Here is a 20,369-nt window from a genome sequence, read left to right as displayed (position 1 = left end):
ACCAATTACTAAGTGGAAAGAAGTGCTGTGATGGTAAGAACCATACATCTCCTTGGGGGAGGGGGGTGGGGGGTTGAGATGAAAAGGTCATGATATTAAAGCATAACTCAGGAATGTCTGGAACAATTTCAACCAAATTTTGTATATATATGACTGCTCATTTGTATAAAAATACTGTGGGTAGTATAGTCCTATCCCTGCTGCAATTAGGGGTGGATATGAGGGCTAGAGGCTGTGATACATAACAATATTATATAAGGTCTGATCTTAGTACTGGATGCACAATTTGTACTGCTGCCAGGCTCATTGATGACACAATAATATTTTACCCCTGAGGCAGGGTGGTGGAAAGACAGAGGCACATCAGCATATCTCAGTAATTCCTGTAGCTATTTCTACCAAACATGGCACATGTATCAGCTGCTATTTGGAAAAAGTTACTGTGACAGTACAATCTACATTGAGACTCTGCAGTCCACGTTACAGTGCGTGGTGGAGTATACCCCGCACCACTAAGAGTAATTTCCTTTCCTGTTCCACTTGCAAATGGAATGACAGAAAAATGACTATCTATATCCCTCTGTATGAGCCCTAATTTCTTGTAACTTAATTTTGCGGTCCTTACATGCAATGTATGTTGGAGGCAACAGGATAGTTCTGCAGCCAGCTTTAAATGCCAGTTATTAAAATTCTGACAATAGTGTTCCTCGAAAAGAACATCACCTTCCTTACAGTGATTCCCATTTCAATTCGTAAAGTATTTTCTTAAGTCTTGGGTGTTGTTCGGACCCACTGGTAACAAATCTAGGAGCCCAAATCTGAAATGTATTCTATTAATCCAGCCTGGTACGGATCCCAAACACTCGATCAGTACTGGAGAATAGGTCATGCTATATGTGGTCTTCTTTACAAATGAACTACTGTTCCCTGGAATTCTCCCAATAAAGTGAAGTCGACAATTTGCCTTCCCTCCCATAATCCTCTCGTGCTTGTTACATTTCGTATCGATTTCATATCAGATATTTAAGTGACATGACTCTGTCAAGCAGGACATTACCAGTGCTGTATCTGAAAGTTGCGGCTTTGTTTTCCCTACTCATCTGCATTAACACAATTTTTCTATATTTAGAGTTGGCTGCCAATCATCACCAACTAGAAGTTTTCTCAAGTCTGTTTACCCCTAGCATCGCTATGGCTGAAAGAGGGGGTAAAAAGAGGCGACACAAAAGTGTAACTCAGGAACAGGTGGAGCAATTTCAACAAAATTTTGTATACAAATGACTCAGTTTTTGTATAGAAATACTGTGGGAATAGGGTAAACTTACAAGAAAACATCACCAACTTGATGTCATATTTTAAGGAGAAAAAGCACACTAACAAGATGCCAGCACCAGCAATCGATTCTGTGCGAAGATTTGGGCCATAAGTCGGCCAGTGTACAGGTATGGCCTTCTGAACGTCCAGATTTTAAAGTTCTCGTGCACCGATTGTTCGTCATCCCCCCTTCCAACTGCAACTGCTCACTGCCTGCGGGTGAAGTGCTGTACAGTGGAATGAGTTGTTTGTTCACAGTGCCATTGGACCAGCAAGAAAATGTGTCATTAGAGAAGTAACGTAGAGCTGTTTAATTAACAACATTGCCGTTGTGCGTTATTTTCTATGGGTCGGAAAGCTGAAGAAGGTGAAGAAGTTCCATTGTTCTTCGACGTGCCCCGCCTGATTAAATTGTAAAATGAAAATAATTGACAACATTCCATAATAATTGTTCATTGCTTACGTTTATTCATTTCGATTCTGAGACATAACATTGAATATATATGTGCTTGTGGTTGACATATTAAGTACTGTGCTCTATTGTGTAAAACATGTTCTCAAACTACACTCCTGGAAATTGAAATAAGAACACCGTGAAACTTTATTGACACATTCCTGGGGTCAGATACATCACATGATCACACCGACAGAACCACAGGCACATAGACACAGGCAACAGAGCATGCACAATGTCGGCACTAGTACAGTGTATATCCACCTTTCGCAGCAATGCAGGCTGCTATTCTCCCATGGAGACGATCGTAGAGATGCTGGATGTAGTCCTGTGGAACGGCTTGCCATGCCATGTCCACCTGGCACCTCAGTTGGACCAGCGTTCGTGCTGGACGTGCAGACCGCGTGAGACGACGCTTCATCCAGTCCCAAACATGCTCAATGGGGGACAGATCCGGAGATCTTGCTGGCCAGGGTAGTTGACTTACACCTTCTAGAGCACGTTGGGTGGCACGGGATACATGCGGACGTGCATAGTCCTGTTGGAACAGCAAGTTCCCTTGCCGGTCTAGGAATGGTAGAACGATGGGTTCGATGACGGTTTGGATGTACCGTGCACTATTCAGTGTCCCCTCGACGATCACCAGTGGTGTACGGCCAGTGTAGGAGATCGCTCCCCACACCATGATGCCGGGTGTTGGCCCTGTGTGCCTCGGTCGTATGCAGTCCTGATTGTGGCTCTCACCTGCAGGGCGCCAAACACGCATACGACCATCATTGGCACCAAGGCAGAAGCGACTCTCATCGCTGAAGACGACACGTCTCCATTCGTCCCTCCATTCACGCCTGTCGCGACACCACTGGAGGCGGGCTGCACGATGTTGGGGCGTGAGCGGAAGACGGCCTAACGGTGTGCGGGACCGTAGCCCAGCTTCATGGAGACTGTTGCGAATGGTCCTCGCCGATACCCCAGGAGCAACAGTGTCCCTAATTTGCTGGGAAGTGGCGGTGCGGTCCCCTACGGCACTGCGTAGGATCCTACGGTCTTGGCGTGCATCCGTGCGTCGCTGCGGTCCGGTCCCAGGTCGACGGGCACGTGCACCTTCCGCCGACCACTGGCGACAACATCGATGTACTGTGGAGACCTCACGCCCCACATGTTGAGCAATTCGGCGGTACGTCCACCCGGCCTCCCACATGCCCACTATACGCCCTCGCTCAAAGTCCGTCAACTGCACATACGGTTCACGTCCACACTGTCGCGGCATGCTACCAGTGTTAAAGACTGCGATGGAGCTCCGTATGCCATGGCAAACTGGCTGACACTGACGGCGGTGGTGCACAAATGCTGTGCAGCTAGCGCCATTCGACGGCCAACACCGCGGTTCCTGGTGTGTCCGCTGTGCCGTGCGTGTGATCATTGCTTGTACAGCCCTCTCGCAGTGTCCGGAGCAAGTATGGTGGGTCTGACACCCCGGTGTCAATGTGTTCTTTTTTCCATTTCCAGGAGTGTCGATTTCAAAACAGTTTTCTCAGACGTTTTCCCCTCCATCCCAATCGTCCCTCACCTTCTAGACACCGCAAATAGGAGGGTGCTGGTTGTCACACCACTGCACATTTCTTGACACTTTGCAAACAGGAGGGCACTGGCTGTCACTCCACTGTACAGTACTTGGCACTCGGGCATCAGGCACCTGCAAACAGGCAGACAACTGCTTGTGCGAAGTTTAAAAGCTGTGCATCAGAAGGTCATAAACGTGTACTATCAGAAGTATGAGCCAAAACTTCGTGCGATGCCAATTCTGGGGCTGATATGTTACAAGTGCGATTTTTTCCTCCTTAAAATATGAGGTCCGGTTGCTGATATTACCTTGTTAGTTGTAGGGGTGGCCATCACAAGGGATGGCATAAAAATGTTAGAAAACGACATATTGGTACTTGTTTGCTGTATTTAGTTGACTGAGAGTGCTTCAAATGAATGATGCACAACCTGTTATCCGTGTTTTGTGTACTCGGACGAAATGTGATCGGATAGCACCGCCACTGCAGCCAGCTCAGCTACGCCGGCACTAGACCGGTGGTACTCACTCTCCCTTGGAGGGGTGGTGCCGCACCACGTGTATGATGCGGCCCGGCGGGTAGAGCGGCTGGTGCACGGTGAGCGCGATGCTGGGGTCGGAGGGGTGGACGGCGGCCGCCCCCGACGCACGCGCCGCCTGCCGCTCGCGCCGGTACTCGCACAGGCTGGAGTCGCCCTGCAGCTCCGCCGCCGACGTCGGCATCGGCGCGCAGCCGCAGCACACCGCACTGCAGAAGATGGTCTTCCACTGCGGGCACAGGCAGGCCACGCACGTCACCTCACGCCATTGTGGCTGCTTCTCGCGCGTCGGTGGGTTTCGCCGCGCGGTGTTTCAGAAATTCCAGTCGATAGAATCCGCGCAACAGTTCGCCGTACGGCGCGGCAATATCACCGCATGCCAAAATCGCCACGCGCCAAAATCGCCGCGTGACAAAATCGCCATGTAACAAAATCGCCGCGCGCCAAAATCGCCGCGCGACAAAATCGCCATGCGACAAAATCGCCATGTAACAAAATCGCCATGTAACAAAATCGCCACGCGACAAAATCGCCATGTAACAAAATCGCCATGCGACAAAATCGCGGTACTACGGAATCGCCACAGAACAAAATCACCCCGCAGTGGACTGACGCGCGGGAGACACACTGTGCGTCATAAATATGGCACGGTGCTTTCTCCCACGACAGGACTGGCTCTAGGGATTGGGGGCAGGGAGCACGAGAAAGTGATATGCAGAGCCAGTAGAGGCTGTTTACAAGCATTTTGATGAAGTTATAAAGGATCTGGAAGAACCGAAACTTATAACTTGACAACAGCAGAAACAAAAATTGTGGCGAAAACTACTTTAAAGAATAAGAGGAAACTCAAATTCATTGCTTTAACTTGTTTCCGGTATACAATATTAAAAAAAAAGAAAAAAGAAAAACCGATCATTCAATCAGTTTCTGCAAAGTGAAGGCCTTATGACTGGTAAAGCTGATCGAAATATTCAAGGACCTTAAGGCTTCTAGAGACTTATGTACCTGTGAAGCTATCCCTGAGCGCAAAGTATCAACAAAAAATTATGAGTTATCAACAGAATTCTTAGAATAAACGTTAAGAGAAAGAATGAAATGGCAGATGAGGTTTGTGAGGGAGAATTATCCGAACATTCACGAGAAGATTTGTTCAGGACATCCCTGTTAGAAACGATTGACAGAGTGATACGGAGCTAAGTGCAAGGTTTAAGGCATTGAAGATAATTATCGCAAAGTTTGGTCTTTTTCTGTGATATCCAAATTCAAGAAATGGGAGCAGATGATGTAAAGGCAAAAGCAGAGAAATTGTCAAATACATGTCTAGAAAATCTTAACAATGGAGAACTTGTTTTTCAAATTGAATGTTTCAAACAGTATGCGCTGGTAAAAAAGAGAGGCTTGCAAGAAGCCACTGCATTATTCACATAAAATTTAACTTATAAAAATATAGTAGAAAGATATCACAGCCTTACTACCCCAGGTTGCACTATCTGTGGAAAAGAGTTTCAGGAAGCTCAAATCAATTAAAGATTACCTGAGGAGCACGGTTTCTCAATAAACGTTAAAAAATCTGAGAATTTCCACGGAATACAAACGAGCTGCCCCTCCATAAACTTTGATGAGATCATAATCATTTTTGTTGCAAAGAAAGCTCGGAAAGTAACATTTTAAATTTATTCTTTGTACTGAGTAATCAGCTTTCGTTTTTTGTATTTTTTTTAAACTGTCTTTGTATGTTTTCACTTTGACCTTGATTCATTCAGTGAAATAAGTTATTTCGAAAGACACTGATGGAAAAAATATCGCAACACCAAGGAGGAGTCGAGAGACATAAATGAAAGCTGGTAGGCGTGTTTCTACATTGTTAAGATGGTGTCTACTCAAATTCCGCGACAGTGGCGCTGATAGAGCCACTATGAGGATACAAATCAGGTTTGCTTTAAATACACACTGTAACAGTCGTGACCGTTATTTACCTTTGAGACTGGACGTGGTGCGCTGATGTTAATCAAGAATGCCTGTAAGGCGCCAAAGACGACATCATCTACACCTCAGTGAGTTTGAAAGAGGTGGTGCACCAGGGCTACGAGAAGCTGGGTGTCCCTTCTGCGATACTGCAGAACGACTTGGCAGAAATGTAGCCACTGTACGCGATTGCTGGCAGCGGTGGTGATGTGGATATAGGGTCGCAAGGAGACCTGGCTCAGGGCGTGACGTGGCACTGCCGAGAGGGAAGACGATCATGTTCGGCGTATTGTACGGCTCTGGCGCACCGTACTGCACTTGCAGCAGCAACCTGAGCAGCAGTTGGCATCGTAGTGACACAACGAACTACAGTCCTGGAAATTGAAATAAGAACACCGTGAATTCCTTGTCCCAGGAAGGGGAAACTTTATTGACACATTCCTGGGGTCAGATACATCACATGATCACACTGACAGAACCACAGGCACATAGACACAGGCAACAGAGCATGCACAATGTCGGCACAAGTACAGTGTATATCCACCTTTCGCAGCAATGCAGGCTGCTATTCTCCCATGGAGACGATCGTAGAGATGCTGGATGTAGTCCTGTGGAACGGCTTGCCATGCCATTTCCACCTGGCGCCTCAGCTGGACCAGCGTTCGTGCTGGACGTGCAGACCGCGTGAGACGACGCTTCATCCAGTCCCAAACATGCTCAATGGGGGACAGATCCGGAGATCTTGCTGGCCAGGGTAGTTGACTTACACCTTCTAGAGCACGTTGGGTGGCACGGGATACATGCGGACGTGCATTGTCCTGTTGGAACAGCAAGTTCCCTTGCCGGTCTAGGAATGGTAGAACGATGGGTTCGATGACGGTTTGGATGTACCGTGCACAATTCAGTGTCCCCTCGACGATCACCAGTGGTGTACGGCCAGTGTAGGAGATCGCTCCCCACACCATGATGCCGGGTGTTGGCCCTGTGTGCCTCGGTCGTATGCAGTCCCGATTGTGGCGCTCACCTGCACGGCGCCAAACACGCATACGACCATCATTGGCACCAAGGCAGAAGCGACTCTCATCGCTGAAGGCGACACGTCTCCATTCGTCCCTCCATTCACGCCTGTCGCGACACCACTGGAGGCGGGCTGCACGATGTTGGGGCGTGAGCGGAAGACGGCCTAACGGTGTGCGGGACCGTAGCCCAGCTTCATGGAGACGGTTGCGAATGGTCCTCGCCGATACCCCAGGAGCAACAGTGTCCCTAATTTGCTGGGAAGTGGCGGTGCGGTCCCCTACGGCACTGCGTAGGATCCTACGGTCTTGGCGTGCATCCGTGCGTCGCTGCGGTCCGGTCCCAGGTCGACGGGCACGTGCACCTTCCGCCGACCACTGGCGACAACATCGATGTACTGTGGAGACCTCACGCCTCACGTGTTGAGCGATTCGACGGTACGTCCACCCGGCCTCCCGCATGCCCACTATACGCCCTCGCTCAAAGTCCGTCAACTGCACATACGGTTCACGTCCACGCTGTCGCGGCATGCTAGCAGTGTTAAAGACTGCGATGGAGCTCCGTATGCCACGGCAAACTGGCTGACACTGACGGCGGCGGTGCACAAATGCTGCGCAGCTAGCGCCATTCGACGGCCAACACCGCGGTTCCTGGTGTGTCCGCTGTGCCGTGCGTGTGATCATTGCTTGTACAGTCCTCTCGCAGTGTCCGGAGCAAATATGGTGGGTCTGACACACCGGTGTCAATGTGTTCTTTTTTCCATTTCCAGGAGTGTATTACAAGTCGGTTACTTCAAAGGACAGCTCCGAGCCAGAACCCTGTAGCGTACATTCCACGGACACCAACCCACCGTCATATGCAGCTTCGGTGGCGTTAAGCGAGGGCTCACTGGAGCGCAGGGTGGCGGTCTGTTGTGTTTTCTATGAAAGCTGGTCCTTTCTCGGTGCCGGTGATGGCCGTGGTTTGGTTAGGAGGAGGCCAGTTCAGGGCCTGCAACCGACCTGTCTGCGTGCAGGACACACTGGATTTACGGCCCCCGTTATGGTCTCTGATCCGATTTCGTTTGACAGCAGAAGCTCTCACGTGGTTATCCCACGCACCCTGACTGCAAATTTGTACGTCAGTCTGGTAATTCGACCTGTCGTCCTTTCATTCACGAACAGCATTTCAGGGGACGTTTTCCAACAGGTTAACGCTCGCCTTCATGCCGCTGTTGTTACCCAGGATGCTCTGCAGTGTCGACACGTTGCCCCGGCCTGCCCGAACATCAGATCTGTCTCCAGCAGAGGGCTTATGTGACATCATCGGATGACCACTCCAGCGTCATTCACAACCACCGTTGACCACCGCCGTAACGACCGACCGAGTGCACCAATACTCACAAACTGACATGCGGCACCTGTACAACACAGTGCGTGCGCGTTTACATGCTTTCATTCAACATTCTGGCTGTTACACCGGTTGTTAATGTATCAGCATTTCACATTTGCAATGGTTTATCTCGCGCTTACATTAACTTGTGATCTTGCAGTGTTAGCCACTTACATATGTTACCTAGATAGAAGTTTTTCCGCAAATTCATTAGTCTACATATTTTTTGTTTTTTTTTTGTTTTGGTATTGCGATTTTTTTCCGCCAGTGCATAAATTTAAAGCAAACAGACTCTCGTCTTTTTTTTCTCTGTAGAATTATTACTAACTGATATTTTACGACGATTGAATCTTCTTCAGGGAAGGCACTTAAGTACACAACATTTTGTAAAAAAATATACAAGTCCACCTTATTAATCAACAGAGCTTTTAAAGTCTGTACTGAAAGAGAGTTCTTGTCATTTGTCCACAAACCATTCGCATGAGAAAACGCTCGTTCAGCAGGGGCGTTAGTTGAAGACAAACAAAGAAGAAATTTTAAGACAACTGGTGTATTCTCATCATGGAGGGCGCGAATATCCATGAGGAGTCCACGGCTACCCTCTAGCTCTCAAGGAAAATAAAAGAAATGTAGTGTAGTCAAGTGGTTTTCTTACAAGAAAATGATTTAGAAGTCGGTATTATGCAGATTTATAACAGGATCGGAAATGGAACTTTTTTGTGGCTACTTACAAGTCGCCATTTGTCTTCCAAACTATTAAAAACACTCCATACCCTAAGGTCTAGCTCCCTCCCATGTATGTATGAATGTATGTATCTATGTGTGTATTGAACTGGGGACCTATAAACGACAGAGAGGCTTCGTCCCCGCCGTACCCCGCAGTGGTACACAACCCCACAGCAGGCTCCAGCAGTCCACTCACCCCACTGCTGCCCCACACCGAACCCAGGCTTATTGTGCAGTTCGGTCCCCAGTGGACCATGACTCAAAAGGAAATTATAAAATTATAAATTATAAAAGTATCCGTTTGATTCATAAGACATAAATTCTGTCTTAAGGGATATCAAGCTACCAAAATACAAGAAGCCATCTCAGCTGAAGGTGATCAGATGTGGACAACTGTGGAGAGCATTCTGTTAGTTAGGCGAGTCAGTACCGATTCAGTTAAGTAGTACTGTGAGGTTACAACACTACAGCAATTGGAAGTGGAGTAATATACCATTGTTTTGGCGGGAACGATGATAAACGGAAAGTTTTCGTTGACTTTTCAGCCATATAACATCGCATCGAACGTTGTATGAAATCACAATGGAATAACTTTGACTGTGAGATAAGTACTGTACGAATAAATGTACAGAAGTTGTGCATATGAGACTCGACTGGCGGACCGACTTTTACGAAGAAAAGTACAAAGGAAAATCAGGGCGTAAGTACCAAATGGAGAATCTATTTTTAGGGCCAATACACCACCTGCCAGAGTCTGAGGAACGGGCTGCAGTTTATGTGACGATTGAATTCTCCCTGATCTATTATAGGCAAACTGAGGATTTATGGATATCAAACCAAAAGAATGCTGAAAGTTGTACTTCATACTACAGCCAATGTAAGCAGAGGTGATTCTTTCGAATGTCGCTAAATCACTTATGAGGCTCCACAAGACTCAGTCTTCGGTCCGCTATTGTTTCTCATATATGAAAACAACCTTACATCTAAAATAGAACAAGCACAATTAGTTATTTTTGCGTGTAACACTAGCATTGTATTCAACGCAAACATACATTTGGCAACAGAAGAAATGGTAAATAATATTCTTAAAATTACTATTGAATGGCTGTCTGCAAATGGTGTCACTGCTAGTTCGAAAAGGCACAACATATTCAGGTATGCACATTTACATGTACTACACCAGCGATAAGTGTAACAGATTGCGAAGAAATAATGAATATAGTGGATACTCCAAAATTTTTAAATGTCCATATTAATGAAAATGTAAACTTGGAAAAAAACACATTTTGAAACTCTTGGAACTACTTCGTTCAGCCACATTTGCACTTAGAATCATTACAAATCGAGCAGCTGACATATTTTGCGTATTTTAATTCCATATTGTCCTATGGAATACTGTTCTGGTGTAACTCACCATTAATAAAGCCTTCATTACATGTTCCTGGCAGATTGAAACTGTGTGGCACATCGAGACTCGAACTGGGAACCTTTGCCTTCCACGGCAAATGCTTTAAAAACTGAGCTACCCAAACACGACCCACAAGTCGCCCCCACAGCTTCACTTCCGCGAGTGCCCTGTCTCGTACCTTCCTATTGGCGGAAGTACAGCTGCGAGGGCAGCTTATGGGTCGTGATCGGCTAACTCAGCTGGCAGAGCACTTGTTCGCGGAAGGTAAAGGTCCCTAGTTCGACTCTCGACGTGGCATAAAGTTTTAATCTGCCAAGAAGGTTCATATCAGCGCACACTCTGCTGCAGGATGAAAGATTAATTCTAAAATCTTCATTGTTCGAAAACGCGCTGTAATAATTATGTGTGGTGCTCACCCCCAATCATACTGTAGACATCTGTTTAAGGACTTACGCATTTTGGCTACTGTTTCACAATACAAATGCTTCTCGATGAAGTTTGTTGCCAACAATCCACTGGAACTAAAAAGGGACAGTCGTGCTCATAATTACTATACTGGGAGAAAATATGACATTCATTACCCCACAATAAGCAAAAAAAGGGGTGCACAATGCGGTCACCAAAATTTTTGATCATTCGCCCATTGATATAAAATGTCTGTCGAACAGCAAAGTTAAATCTGACAGCAAATAGCAAAATTTAATCCTTGACAACTCCTCCTATTCCGCAGAGGAATTTCTATCCTTTCTATCTACCGGGTGATCAAAAAGTCAGTATAAATTTGAAAACTTAATAAACCACGGAATAATGTAGATAGAGAGGTAAAAACTGACACACATGTTTGGAATGGCATGGGGTTTTATTAGAACAAAAATAAAAGTTCACAAAATGTCCGACGGATGGCGCTGGACAGCAAAACGTCAGTGACTGCGCATGACAATCGCGTATAAAAGGAGCTGTAATGAGAGAGAGAATCAGATGCGCCAGCAGTCGCAGCATGTTGACGTTACCTGAAAAGGCGCTTTTAGTGAAGCAGTATTATCAGAATGGGAAATGTGCTAGTTCAGCGTTACTATCCTATCGCCATAGGAAGGGGATTCGAACGGGTCCGTTGTCCGTTGACAAATGCAGCTGTGGCGAGAATGATTTCGAAGTTCGAAGCCACGGGTTGTTTAGACGATAGACCCCGTAGTGGCCGACCGAGCACAAGGCGTAATGCTGCTGAGACAGTTCAGGAAGAAATGGAGACTGTAGCGGGTTCGTCTATGCACGGGGAAGTCAGCGCTCGTGCAGTCGCACGTCGCACCGGCAATCCATACACTACTGTTTGGTTGGCACTTAGGCGTACCCTCCGATGCTATCCGTACAAAATCCATCGGCATCATGAACTGTTACATGGCGATTTAGTGAAGCGGAGGGCATTTGCGGTGTGGGCATTTCAAAAGATGGCAGAAGATGACGATTGGTTGAGTAACGTCTTGTGGACCGACGAAGCCCATTTCACGCTCCGAGGGTCTGTCAACGCTCACAACTGCAGAATTTGGGCTACCGAAAATCCTAGAACTGTTGTGGAAACTCCACTGCACGACGAGAAAGTCACGGTATGGGTTGAATTTACCACATCTACCGTTATCGGGCCTTTTTTCTTCGAGGAAATGCGGGATTCTGGTTTTGTAACTGCTACCGTGACGGGTGAGAGGTACGCCGATATGTTACAGAATCGCATCATTCCCAGCCTGGCTGATAAACACCTGCTGGAACGTACGATGTTTATGCAGGATGGCGCTCCACCCCATATTGCTAGACGCGTGAAAGATCTCTTGCGCGCGTCGTTTGGTGATGATCGTATGCTCAGCCGCACTCCGTGCGATTGTTGGCTTTGGGGTTACCTGCAGTCGCAAGTGTATCGTGATCGACCGACATCTCTAGGGATGATGAAAGACAACATCCGACGCCAATGCCTCACCGTAACTCGGGACGTGCTTTACAGTGCTGTTCACAACATTATTCCTCAACTATAGCTATTGTTGAGGAATGATGGTGGATATATTGAGGATTTCCTGTAAAGATCATCATCTTTGCTTTGTCTTACTTTGTTATTCTATTTATTGCTATTCTGATCAGATGAAGCGCCATCTGTCGAACATTTTTTGATCTTTTGTATTTTTTTGGTTTTAATAAAACCTCATGTCATTCCAAGCACCTGTGTCAATTTGTACTTCTCCATCTACATTATTCCGTGATGTATTCAGTTTTCAAATTTATACTGAGTTTCTGGTCACCTGGTATAAAAGGAGGCCAATAGGATCTAGTAACTCATGTCCGTATTTAAAAAAAAGACAATGTAAATGGTCAACATGTAGTCAAATTTACATATGAATGTGTAATTTGATTGTGAAATGACACGATCTGTATCACTGCGGTTAATTGTACAAATGGTACATGACACTAACTAACTACCTAACTAATTAGTAACCCACATTCCTTGCGTAGGTTCCCACATAACAATGGACAGACTGGCATCGCTGTAGTTCGATGAGCGTGTTTGAGTCTTTAGTGACTGGTTTGCCCTGTGTGTGCAGTATACGGCAGACTGGCTGCGCGAGACTCACCTTGGGGTCCTTGCTGCGCTTGATGGTGTTGATGAGGTCAGCGCGCAGCGACTCCAGCTGGTGGAGGCCGATGCGCGGCACCACGTCCTTGCCCACCACCACGGACGTGATGAACTGCTTGCTGTGCTCCGCGGCGGGCATGCTGGCCGGACACAGTTGCATCGTGTTTTTATTACTCCTTTACAGTAAACGTTGTGCAGAAAGTACATCATGATATTGCACAAGTCGGAGTGCGTGATATGACGGTACACTGAAGAGCCATAATGTCGTTGTGGCTTCTATGTCAGTGGAAGTTGGAAAAAAAAGAAAACAAAAAAAAAAAAAAAAAACGAAGAAACAGCGTAGAGTTTGGGAAAGCAAATAAAAGTGTCATTAATGAATATCTTCACAGTCAGCTCCAAGCATTCACCGCGAGACACAAAGACATTGAGCATCTTTGGTCGGAATTTAAAGGTATTGTCCACCATATGCTAGAGAAGTATGTGCCTAGAAAAAATATAGGGGAGGGATAGGACCAACCTTGGTACAACAAACGTATTAGGAAGTTGCTGAGGAAGCAGAGAATTTTGCACAGTCGTTTTAAACGTAGTCACCGCCCCGCTGACAAACAGAAATTATGCGAAATGAAAGCAGCTGTCAGAAGGACAATGAGAGATTCTTTTAACGAATTTGAAATCAATATTTTATCTGCAGAGTCTAAAAATAATCCCAATAAATTTTGGTCTTAACATAAAATCTATGAACGCTACAGATAATTCAATACCTTCTCTTACTGACAGTACGGGCAAAGTAACTGATGATGATAAACAGAAGGCCGCAATTCTAAACCTAGCTTTCAAAAACTCGTTGACTGTAGAGGACTGCAGCACCATTCCCCCTTTCAATTATCGAACAAACGCAAGGATGGCTGACATAGTGTTTGGTGTATCTGGGATTGTAAAACATTTAAGATCCTTAGACGCCAGGAAGGCCTCTGGCCCATACGGTATCCCCGTAAGATTTTATGTTGAGTATCCTACAAATATAGCACCATTCTTATCCAGCATCTATCAGAGATCATTGGAACAGCGGAAAGTTCCACGGGGCCGGAAGAAGGCCCACGTCATGGAAATCTATAAAAACGGTAGAAAATCGTATGAATTACCGGCCAATTTCACTGACATCGATATGTTGTAGAATCATTGAACATATTTTGTGTTCAGACATAATGACCTTTCTAGACTCTGAGAAGCTCTTCTGCAGGAACCAGCACGGTTTTAGGAAACAGCGGCCATGCGAGCCACAGCCGGCCCTCTTTGTGCATGATATACCGGTAGATACTGGCTCCCAGGTTGATGCCGTATTTCTCGACTTTCGAAAGGCGTTTGACTCAGTTCCGCACTGTCGCTTGCTCCAAGAAGTGCGCACTTACGGTCTATCCGATGACATATCCGGTTGGATAGAAAGTTTTCTAACAGACAGGGAGCAATATGTCGTCCTAAACGGGGTGACTTTAACAGAAACAAGCGTAACTTCAGGTGTGGCCCAGGGCAGCGTAATAGGTCCGCTGCTTTTTACGATTTACATAAACGATCTGGTTGATGGTATTGACATCGGCATTAGACTGTTTCCTGACGATGCTGTAGTCCACAGGAAAGTACACTCCTGGAAATGGAAAAAAGAACACATTGACACCGGTGTGTCAGACCCACCATACTTGCTCCGGACACTGCGAGAGGGCTGTACAAGCAATGATCACACGCACGGCACAGCGGACACACCAGGAACCGCGGTGTTGGCCGTCGAATGGCGCTAGCTGCGCAGCATTTGTGCACCGCCGCCGTCAGTGTCAGCCAGTTTGCCGTGGCATACGGAGCTCCATCGCAGTCTTTAACACTGGTAGCATGCCGCGACAGCGTGGACGTGAACCGTATGTGCAGTTGACGGACTTTGAGCCAGGGCGTATAGTGGGCATGCGGGAGGCCGGGTGGACGTACCGCCGAATTGCTCAACACGTGGGGCGTGAGGTCTCCACAGTACATCGATGTTGTCGCCAGTGGTCGGCGGAAGGTGCACGTGCCCGTCGACCTGGGACCGGACCGCAGCGACGCACGGATGCACGCCAAGACCGTAGGATCCTACGCAGTGCCGTAGGGGACCGCACCGCCACTTCCCAGCAAATTAGGGACACTGTTGCTCCTGGGGTATCGGCGAAGACCATTCGCAACCGTCTCCATGAAGCTGGGCTACGGTCCCGCACACCGTTAGGCCGTCTTCCGCTCACGCCCCAACATCGAGCAGCCCGCCTCCAGTGGTGTCGCGACAGGCGTGAACGGAGGGACGAATGGAGACGTGTCGTCTTCAGCGATGAGAGTCGCTTCTGCCTTGGTGCCAATGATGGTCGTATGCGTGTTTGGCGCCGTGCAGGTGAGCGCCACAACCAGGACTGCATACGACCGAGGCACACAGGGCCAACACCCGGCATCATGGTGTGGGGAGCGATCTGCTACACTGGCCGTACACCACTGGTGATCGTCGAGGGGACACTGAATAGTGCACGGTACATCCAAACCGTCATCGAACCCATCGTTCTACCATTCCTAGACCGGCAAGGGAACTTGCTGTTCCAACAGGACAATGCACGTCCGCATGTATCCCGTGCCACCCAACGTGCTCTAGAAGGTGTAAGTCAACTACCCTGGCCAGCAAGATCTCCGGATCTGTCCCCCATTGAGCATGTTTGGGACTGGATGAAGCGTCGTCTCACGCGGTCTGCACGTCCAGCACGAACGCTGGTCCAACTGAGGCGCCAGGTGGAAATGGCATGGCAAGCCGTTCCACAGGACTACGTCCAGCATCTCTACGATCGTCTCCATGGGAGAATAGCAGCCTGCATTGCTGCGAAAGGTGGATATACACTGTACTAGTGCCGACATTGTGCATGCTCTGTTGCCTGTGTCTATGTGCCTGTGGTTCTGTCAGTGTGATCATGTGATGTATCTGACCCCAGGAATGTGTCAATAAAGTTTCCCCTTCCTGGGACAATGAATTCACGGTGTTCTTATTTCAATTTCCAGGAGTGTAGTATCACACGAAAGTTGTGAATAAATCAATGAGTATTTACAGAAAATAAATGCGCGGTGTAATGACTGGCAGTTATCTCTCAATATTAGTAAGTGTAACCTACTGCGTACAACAAGGCGAAAATCCCCATTAATGTACGTGTACAAAATAACATCCGTCAAGTATCTGTGTGTGACTATTCGAAATGGTCTCAAATGGAATGATCAGATTACACAAGTAACGGGTAAGGCGAACTCTAGATTGCGGTTTATTGGTAGAATCTGAAGCGATGCAGTCCTTCAACAAAGGGAATAGCTTACAGTACGTTAGTTCGTCAGTCTTGGAGTATTGTTCGTCTGTATGGGACCCTTACCAGTTGGGTCTGATTCAAGAGATTGAGAAGGTCCAAAGAAGAGCGGCAAGATCCGTGACTGGTACATTTAGCCATCGCGAGAGCGTTACAAATCTCGTAGAAAGTTTGAAGTGGGGCACACTTGCAGATAGATGGCGCGCTAAACGGAAGGGGCTATTCACTAAATTCCGAAATTCGATCTTCACCGAGGATGTAGAGCATATATTGTTACCACCAACTTTCAAATCGCGCAATGATCACCATTCAAAGATAAGAGAAATTAGAGCTCGTACTGAGGCGTTCAGACAGTCGTTTTTCCCTCGCGCGATCCGCGAGTGGAACAGAAGGGGGGGGGGGGAATATGATTTCGGCGCGAATTGTGCCCTCCGCCACACACCGCTTGGTAGCTGGCGGAGTATATACGTAGATGTAGAAACTGGTACATCTGCCTAACATCGTGTACGGCCCCCGCGAGCAGGGGCACAAGTGCCGTAACCCGATGTGGCATGGATTCGACTACTATCTGAAGTAGTGCTGCAGGGAACTGACACCGGGAATCCTACAGGGCTGTCCATAAATCCGCAGGAGCACGAGGGGCTAAATATCTCTTCTGAACAGCAGGTTGCAAGGCATCCCAGATATGCTCAATAATGTTCACGTCTAGGGAGTTTGGTGCCTAGCGGAAATGTTTAAACTCGGAAGAGTGTTGCTGGGGGACTCTGTAGCAATTCTGGGCGTGTGGATTGTCGTATTGTCCTGATGGAATTTCCCAAGTCCATCGGAATGCACAATCTACATGAATGGATGCTGGAGATCAGATAGGATGCTTACGTGCGCTTCACTTGTCAGAATCATATCTAGAAGTATCAGGGGTCCCATATCACTCGAACTGCACACGCTCCACACCATGCAAGAGTCTGCACCAGTTTGAACAGTCTCCTGCTGACATGCAGGGTCCATGGATTCATGAGGTTATCTCCATGCCCATCAAGTCCATCCGCTCGATACAATTTGGACTCTTTCCAGTCATCAACAGTTCAACGTCGCTATTGAGGGGCCCAGGTGAGACATAAATCTTTATGACGAGCAATCATCAAGGGTACATGAGTGACCCTTTGGCTCCCAAAGCCCATATCGATGATGTTTCTTTGAACCGCCCACACGCTGACCAGCATTGAAATCTGCAGCAATTTTCGGAAGGGTTGCACTTCTGTGAAGTTGAACTATTCTCTTCAGTTGTCGTTGGTCTCGTTCTTGCAAGATCTTTTATCGGGCTGTAGCGATGTCGGAGATTTGATGTTTTACCGGATTCCTGATATTTAGGGTACACTCGTGAAACGATATTGCGGAAAAATTCCCACTTCATTGCTACCTCGGAGATGCTCTCACCGCTCGTGCGCCGACTGCAACACCACGTTCAAACTCATTTAAATCTTGATAACCTGCCACTGCCCCATATACTGTACTTGCTGTCTTATATAGGAGTTGCCGACCGCAGCGCCATATTCTGCCTGTTTACATATCTCTGTATACGAATACGCATGCCTATACCAGTTTCTTTGGCGCTTCAGTGTAGATGCTGGGGAGTGCTGTGATCGTTACCCTTGAGAGGTACTATATACTGCCTCACATAATGGGTATTAACATGAATAAAAGTGCATCATATAAAAGAGTTCAGAAAATACAGGGCTATTACAAATGATTGAAGCGATTTCATAAATTCACTGTAGCCCCATTCATTGACATATGGTCACGACACACTACAGATACGTAGAAAAACTCATAAAGTTTTGTTCGGCTGAAGCCGCACTTCAGGTTTCTGCCGCCAGAGCGCTCGAGAGCGCAGTGAGACAAAATGGCGACAGGAGCCGAGAAAGCGTATGTCGTGCTTGAAATGCACTCACATCAGTCAGTCATAACAGTGCAACGACACTTCAGGACGAAGTTCAACAAAGATCCACCAACTGCTAACTCCATTCGGCGATGGTATGCGCAGTTTAAAGCTTCTGGATGCCTCTGTAAGGGGAAATCAACGGGTCGGCCTGCAGTGAGCGAAGAAACGGTTGAACGCGTGCAGGCAAGTTTCACGCGTAGCCCGCGGAAGTCGACGAATAAAGCAAGCAGGGAGCTAAACGTACCACAGCCGACGGTTTGGAAAATCTTACGGCAAAGGCTAAAGCAGAAGCCTTACCGTTTACAATTGCTACAAGCCCTGACACACGATGACAAAGTCAAATGCTTTGAATTTTCGGCGCGGTTAGCTCGTGGAAGAGGATGCGTTCAGTGCGAAACTCGTTTTCAGTGATGAAGCAACATTTTTTCTTAATGATGAAGTGAACAGACACAATGTGCGAATCTGGGCGGTAGAGAATCCTCACGCATTCGTGCAGCAAATTCGCAATTCACCAAAAGTTAACGTGTTTTGTGCAATCTCACGGTTTAAAGTTTACGGCCCCTTTTTCTTCTGCGATAAAAACGTTACAGGACACGTGTATCTGGACATGCTGGAAAATTGGCTCATACCACAACTGGAGACCGACAGCGCCGACTTCATCTTTCAACAGGATGGTGCTCCACCGCACTTCCATCATGATGTTCGGCATTTCTTAAACAGGAGATTGGAAAACCGATGCATCGGTCGTGGTGGAGATCATGATCAGCAATTCGTGTCATGGCCTCCACGCTCTCCCGACTTAACCCCATGCGATTTCTTTCTGTGGGGTTATGTGAAAGATTCAGTGTTTAAACCTCCTCTACCAAGAAACGTGCCAGAACTGCGAGCTCGCATCAACGACGCTTTCGAACTCATTGATGGGGACATGCTGCGCCGAGTGTGGGAGGAACTTGATTATCGGCTTGGTGTCTGCCGAATCACTAAAGGGGCACATATCGAACATTTGTGAATGCCTAAAAAAACTTTTTGGGTTTTTGTATGTGTGTGCAAAGCATTGTGAAAATATCTCAAATAATAAAGTTATTGTAGAGCTGTGAAATCGCTTCAATCATTTGTAATAACCCTGTACATAGCTATCGGATTTTTCAAAATTATATTTATGGTATATTACTCCGTGTAATGGGTATTAGTATGAGAGGAAGTACATGCCAAAGATTTCATAACACAAATGACTATTAGGTCTTTAAAGAAAAAGATCATACACACACAGGTAACTGAGGACTATTTAAACACTGCAGACTATCATTATCACATTAGTCATCGGCATTTACATGTTTACTCCCCCCTTAACACTGTTTCTCCATCGTTCCACTCCCTAACAGCGCATAGGAAAAATAACACTCAAGTCCCTCAATATGAACTCTGACTTCTCGTATTTTATGAATATGATTACTTCTCCCTACGTACGTTGGCGACAGTCATCTATTTTCGCATTCTGAGGAGAATGCAGATGACTTAAGTTTCGTGAAAAGATCTCGCCGCAACGAATAACGTCTTCTTTTGATTGCCATCCCAACTCGCTCATCGTATTCGTGACACTCTTTTCCCTATTCCGCGATAATACAGAACCACCTGCCCTTCTCTGGACTTTTACGATGTCCGCCGTCAGTCCTATGTAGTAGGGATTCCATACTGCACAGCAGTACTCTAGCAGAGGACGGACAAGCTTACTGTATGCAGTTTCCATAGTGGACCTGCTGCATCTTCTAAGTGTCGTCCCAATAAAACTCTGTCTTTATTTGCCTTCCCCACGACTTTGTCCACGTGATCTTTCTAATTTAAATTGTTTGTAATTGTAAATCCTGGAATTTAGTTGAACTGATAGCCTTTTAATTTGTGTGATTTATCGTGTAACCTAAATTTAACGGATTTATTTTCAAACTCATTTGGATGGCCTCACACTTTTCCTTATTCAGAGAACTGCCACTTTTCGCCCTACACAGATATCGTGTCGAAGTCATTTTGCAATTGCTTTCGATCTTCAGATGGCTTTACTAGACGGTAAACGACATCATCACATGCAAACAACCTAAGAGTGCTGCTCAGATTGTCTCCTA

At 46.8% G+C, this 20,369-nt stretch overlaps 1 protein-coding gene across 1 annotated transcript in view; it reads right to left on the bottom strand.

Moving 5' to 3' along the window:
* LOC126204362 (diacylglycerol lipase-alpha-like) overlaps positions 1-20,369 on the bottom strand; it is a 392,827-nt gene that overhangs the window by 137,463 nt on the left and 234,995 nt on the right. The window contains exons 10-11 of the mRNA XM_049938737.1: positions 12,965-13,106; positions 3,856-4,094 (exon numbers count right to left, since the gene is read on the bottom strand). Coding sequence (XP_049794694.1) covers positions 3,856-4,094; positions 12,965-13,106 — 381 coding nt within the window. The remainder of the gene's footprint in view (positions 1-3,855; positions 4,095-12,964; positions 13,107-20,369) is intronic.

Source organism: Schistocerca nitens, chromosome 9 (genome assembly GCF_023898315.1).
Source record: "Schistocerca nitens isolate TAMUIC-IGC-003100 chromosome 9, iqSchNite1.1, whole genome shotgun sequence".
In the NCBI taxonomy this organism is placed as follows: domain Eukaryota; kingdom Metazoa; phylum Arthropoda; class Insecta; order Orthoptera; family Acrididae; genus Schistocerca; species Schistocerca nitens.
The sequence above is the reverse complement of the archived record's forward strand: the minus strand, read 5'-3'. Positions and strand labels throughout refer to the sequence as shown.